The sequence below is a fragment of the Chaetura pelagica genome, unplaced genomic scaffold (genome assembly GCF_000747805.2).
Source record: "Chaetura pelagica isolate M959 unplaced genomic scaffold, ChaPel_1.0 scaffold135, whole genome shotgun sequence".
Lineage (NCBI taxonomy): Eukaryota > Metazoa > Chordata > Aves > Apodiformes > Apodidae > Chaetura > Chaetura pelagica.
Genome location: NW_009953649.1, coordinates 945,438 through 950,463, shown reverse-complemented (window position 1 = coordinate 950,463; position 5,026 = coordinate 945,438). Strand labels below are relative to the sequence as shown.

General features: G+C 35.5%; 1 protein-coding gene across 1 annotated transcript in view; it reads right to left on the bottom strand.

The window, feature by feature from the left end:
• SYNE1 (spectrin repeat containing, nuclear envelope 1) overlaps nt 1–5,026 on the bottom strand; it is a 243,482-nt gene that overhangs the window by 144,445 nt on the left and 94,011 nt on the right. Inside the window, exons 54-56 of the mRNA XM_010000000.1 lie at nt 4,146–4,282; nt 3,043–3,220; nt 1,014–1,196 (exon numbers count right to left, since the gene is read on the bottom strand). Coding sequence (XP_009998302.1) covers nt 1,014–1,196; nt 3,043–3,220; nt 4,146–4,282 — 498 coding nt within the window. The remainder of the gene's footprint in view (nt 1–1,013; nt 1,197–3,042; nt 3,221–4,145; nt 4,283–5,026) is intronic.

Here is a 5,026-nt window from a genome sequence, read left to right as displayed (position 1 = left end):
CTGCAGTGTCTGCATAATTTTATTGTATGCTTATTCTGTATGATTGAAAAAAAAGAGAGCATCTGAAATAATTAATACAGCATAGAAGCCTGGACAGTATAGTTCCTCTAGTTCTTTAGTTATTTTTTTTCCCCTTCAGACTGATTTAGTTTTCTTTATATCTATAGCCTTATCACTTAAATTAAACATCTGAATGGAAAACTAAGCCTATGAGACTGAAAAATGCTTAGCTAAAAATTATTAACCTCTAAGAACATAATATTTTCATGGCAACCCTCAGACAAAGAAAGGTGAATCCTTGTTGCTTGAGACATATATTTTTTTAAAGCTTTCTATATGATGTATTAAAAATATGTGAATATTTTCTCAGCTGGCTAGGCAGAATTGGTTTGAAAGAGGAATCCCCAGGAAGTTTAATTTTCCTATGCTACGCAAAGAATTCCAGGTAATGACCTTAAAACCTATGACCTTAGAAGAGACTAAGTTTTTAAGACATTAACCTTCTGTGTTAGTTGAATTTTGAATTCTGAATAGAGAAAGGCACTGGGGGTTTATTTAAAAAGTTGTTAAATAAATAATTACATGTCACCAGTTTGCAATAAGAGAGACTACATTTACCCACTGTACTGGGCTTATTCAATCAGCAACAGTGTCAGAAATCTGTGCTAAATTATTCCTTAAAGCAGAAAATTTGCTTTAGTAATTCAGTACATTCAATGAGACTCAAATTATGAATTTGAGCAACTGCTGCCTTTGATATCTTCAGTTTCTCTGAATAACACCCTTCTGCATTAAATTCCCCACTTGAAGCAGAAACAGGATGTAAGGATATAAGTAAACAAAATTAAAATGTAAGTGGAAGACTGAGACTTCTTGAAAACAACTATTTATTACTTCTGTCACCATCATAAACACATACAGCTATATAAAACAAAACAAAACTGTGCTGTTCGAAACAAAAAGTGAAGAGGAAAATTAGATCTATTCTTTCCCCACTGTGACTGGTTCAATACCTCCAGTGCAGATTCCTTCTGGTGGAGGGTGGTAATAAAATTTTTCCAATCTTCTTTAGCAGCAGCACATTTGTCCAGGATAACTTTAGCCTTTTCCTTTGGTAAGACAGAGCACAGCAGTTCTCCTTTGGATGCTACCAGGTTTAGTTTTTGTTGCCCGTTCTCACTCTCTGATAAGAATTCCTACAAATAGTAAGAAAAGAACCTAGTTGGTAAACTCTGGCTCCTAAAAATTTTAACTAAGTTTATTGTTCACTGTTAACATGCTAACTCATCTTTATGTACATTTCATTTTAACTTTATCCATACTTATGGGATTTAGGGACAACAGCTACTTAATCCAAAATTGCCATATGTCAAAACTACCTATATATTAAGATTCTTGGATGTTCTGCAATTCATGATACAACTGCTGATCACTTAACTGGATACCAAACTTTAAATCTCCATGGTACAGAAAGTGGTAACATTTTCATTTCAGGGAACTAGCATCCTGGCACAGATAGCAGGAGGAGCTGAGGCCCACTCTGAGGCACACACAGAACAGAAGCCTTGCTCAGGAGTGACAGCCACACTGGACTTCTACCAGGGAAGCCCACTTCCATAGGGGTGTGGGCTGATGCTTAGACACTGAGCAATGTCTAAGCTGTGTGATTTATCTCTCTGCATCCTTAGTTTACCTTCGCTGTTTGAAAGTATTTTTCTTCATGGAAATCTTGAACAATGCTGGTGTGCAAGAAGTGTATGGAAAAAGGCATGTGCAAGAATTACACAGAAATGCAAGGAAACAGCCAGACTTTTAAATTCCAATATTCTTACAACTTGCAATTATTAGAAGACGTCGTGAGCATTTAGAACTTAAAAGAAATTTAGCAGTCTTAAATACCAATTTTTTAAACTGTTACTATCATGATGGTATGATATACAAGTAGTTTTATATCCATAATCTATCTTATGGTTACATCCACATTCAGAAGTAACAGGCTTGATACAAAAATTACTAAGTCAGGTTCTGATTTTGTTACACTAGAGGTATTAGTAGAGAATCCAAAGGCTCTGTTAGTTTTGAAACACTTGGTTCAAGTTCTGACTATATTAAAATCAAATATATAATTGTGTTGTGATGTCAAATGTGCTAGCAGACAGAACATAAACAAAAATAAAATTTTAAGTTTATACAGGTTACCAAGACATCTCTAGTAGTCCTAAAGCAGTAACTGCATGTTGAAACTCCACCTAACTACAGCTCTTACATTTAATGTCAAAAACTTCTAGGATTTCTCCTGTTATTTCCTCTAAACATATTCTCATTTTGGGGTAGTCAAAGATTTGATACATTAATAGAATGTTGTTTACACTTTTAAGTAAACCATTTAAGCAAGGGAAAGTGAATTTACCAAAAGGAGGAGGAGGAAGTGATTTGGGTTTTGGTATTTCTGAGAACCTAATAGGAATTTCTTCTGTTATACCATCTACCTGGAGGTTTAATAGTCTTATAATGTAGTCCCCATTATGCTGTTTTCAGTTAAAATCATAGTCATATTCTATTCATAAAAGTATTTATTTCCCTTGCTTTATTAAAACTTTTGATTGGCATTCCTTTCCACAGAGTTGTTGGGATTTGTTTCAGCTTTATGTGAAAAGCATACTCTAAAAATGCCTGTTTGCAGTGCATACACTTAAACTCTGTTCTTCAGGTAAAATATTCACATAACTTTGAAATAATTTCAGATACTAAGTCCTGATTCTGACATCATTCTGATTTTATAGTACTCTCCTACTTTAAAAATATTTTTTTAAGAAAAGAAACAAGGAAAGCAAGTGACAATGACTACATACAAACTGCAGCCCAACAAGTACACAAAACGAACCAGATTAGAAAAAACTGTTTATTTTCTTGAAATTGGTCACCTTTCGTTTTGGTAATAGCAACAATAACACAAAATAGTAATTAACCAAACAAGTCAATCTGAGTTTTATACGAAACTGACTGGTTCTCCTGTAGACTATTATTATGCTGTAGACTTACCTGTATTTTCTGCAGACTTGCTGAAGCTTCATTGACATTTTCAGGTACATCAAAGCATTTGGCTGTGGTGACTTTTGCATTGACCAGCCACTGCTGGAAGTCCCTGAAAGCTGTCCGAAATCTTTGCTGCAAGATCTGCTCTTTGCTTTGACATCCTTTTGAAGCTTGCAGGCAGAGGCTGGGTTTATCACATCACAGAAACAAAAGAAAGCAGGGGAGGGGAGAGAGGAAAAGCAGGACTGTTAGGTGACAATGGTATTACCTAGTTCTCTGAAATACGATCGTTAAGTTTAGGTTAACCTGGATTCCTCCTGCCAACTTTAAGCACTTAACTGAAGCACCGGGAAATCTATTAGAAACTTTTGGTTCCTTAAAAGTGAAGCATGTAAACTGGGACATAACTGTCACAGATACGGCAGGCTTAAGTGTTTCCAGAGAGTGCCTGAGTGCACCTAAGCATGAACAGTTTCTGCGAGCCCCTTTCTCTCTCTAGAAATGGGATGTGGAACTAACTTGATTACAATTCTAACTTCCCTGGCTCACTTAATTTCATAACATGAGAAGAGATCCATCTGGGTAATCACAACCTTCTTCTAAAACTACAGAAGCCAAAACCTGTAACCCCTTGCAAGAGATAACAGAATCTTGTGTCTGAAACAGATATCATACCCTCAGGTAAATCAGCTAGAGTCAGCTGGGAGAAAGCAAAAAGCAAGCAAATCCTAGCTCCCCTGTTTCAGGGAACCAGCTAGTCAAAGAAGAGTGAACTGACGAACAAAATTAACAAAATAGTCTTAAATAGCTGGCATAGCTTGTTTCTCCTTCAGGCAAATAAGCCATTGTTCTATTCCACAGTTTCTTAAAAGGATTCTCCCAGTTATAGGTCAGGTGTGGTTATACATTAGTTTCAGTTGAGGAAAAAAAACACCACAACTCAAAAATGCTTTTTTTTGCAACCTCTATTGACACCAAAATAAAAATAATCATATACCTCTGTTTCTAATGTTAAAATTCTTATTAGTGGTTCCCTAAAGGACAGCTCATACCCTCATTCACACACACACACAGAGGACTGATTAACTATAAACAAGATGAATTTGTACCTGTTATACTCCTTAATCAACCCTGAAACTTTTGAAGAATAAGTACTCAAATCTCTGGAAAATCTACAAAGATCATTTAACTGAGTTTTGATCTCATCTGTCATATGTTCAGACTTTACCAGAGCATCCAGAGTTTCCTGTTAAAACAAAACAAATTAACAATATTGGTGAGTAAACTAACAAACAAGCAAATCCTTTAAATAAAAATATATTAGAATTTAAATTCAACTTCATTTATGACCTATGCATATTAGCTTTTTAGAGTATTTTAGCAATCAAGCCTACAGAACCTTATTTGAAATTATGAGCTTCTACAGACCAGATTTCTGGAAGCCTCAACTTTCTTAGCTCAAAATATTCCCAAAGAACATTTTAAGATATAAATTTCATTTTAATATATATTGTCAGTTAGCTGTACACGTATACAAGTACATACAATTAGGAAATAGCAAATAATGTTTATCTAAATGTTTATCTAAATATAACTATCCTGTAGGCTTTAGCTTAGCATGAAAACTGTTTTGAGCTGTATCCGAAAACATTAATTTACGTACAAAGCTTTTAACAGCTTCAACTCTTTCACAGAGGGTTTCATCATGTAAAAAATAGGGCTGCTCACAACTCTGTGACAGTAAGTGGGTTACTGCCTGTCATTGCTGCACTGCAGACTCCTGATTTGGAGACAACTAAGCCAACAAAAAATACGGTTTTGTTAGCTCAGCAAACGTCACTGGGAGAGGTGTGATAACCACTCCAACAAAAACAGTTCCTGTTGACATCCACAGCATCTCCACTGGTGAATCCAGCCAGCTACTCCAGCATAATGAGCAGTGCAAACCTGGCTACTTGCCTTAGAGAAGCTAAATTCCTCAGGCATTCCT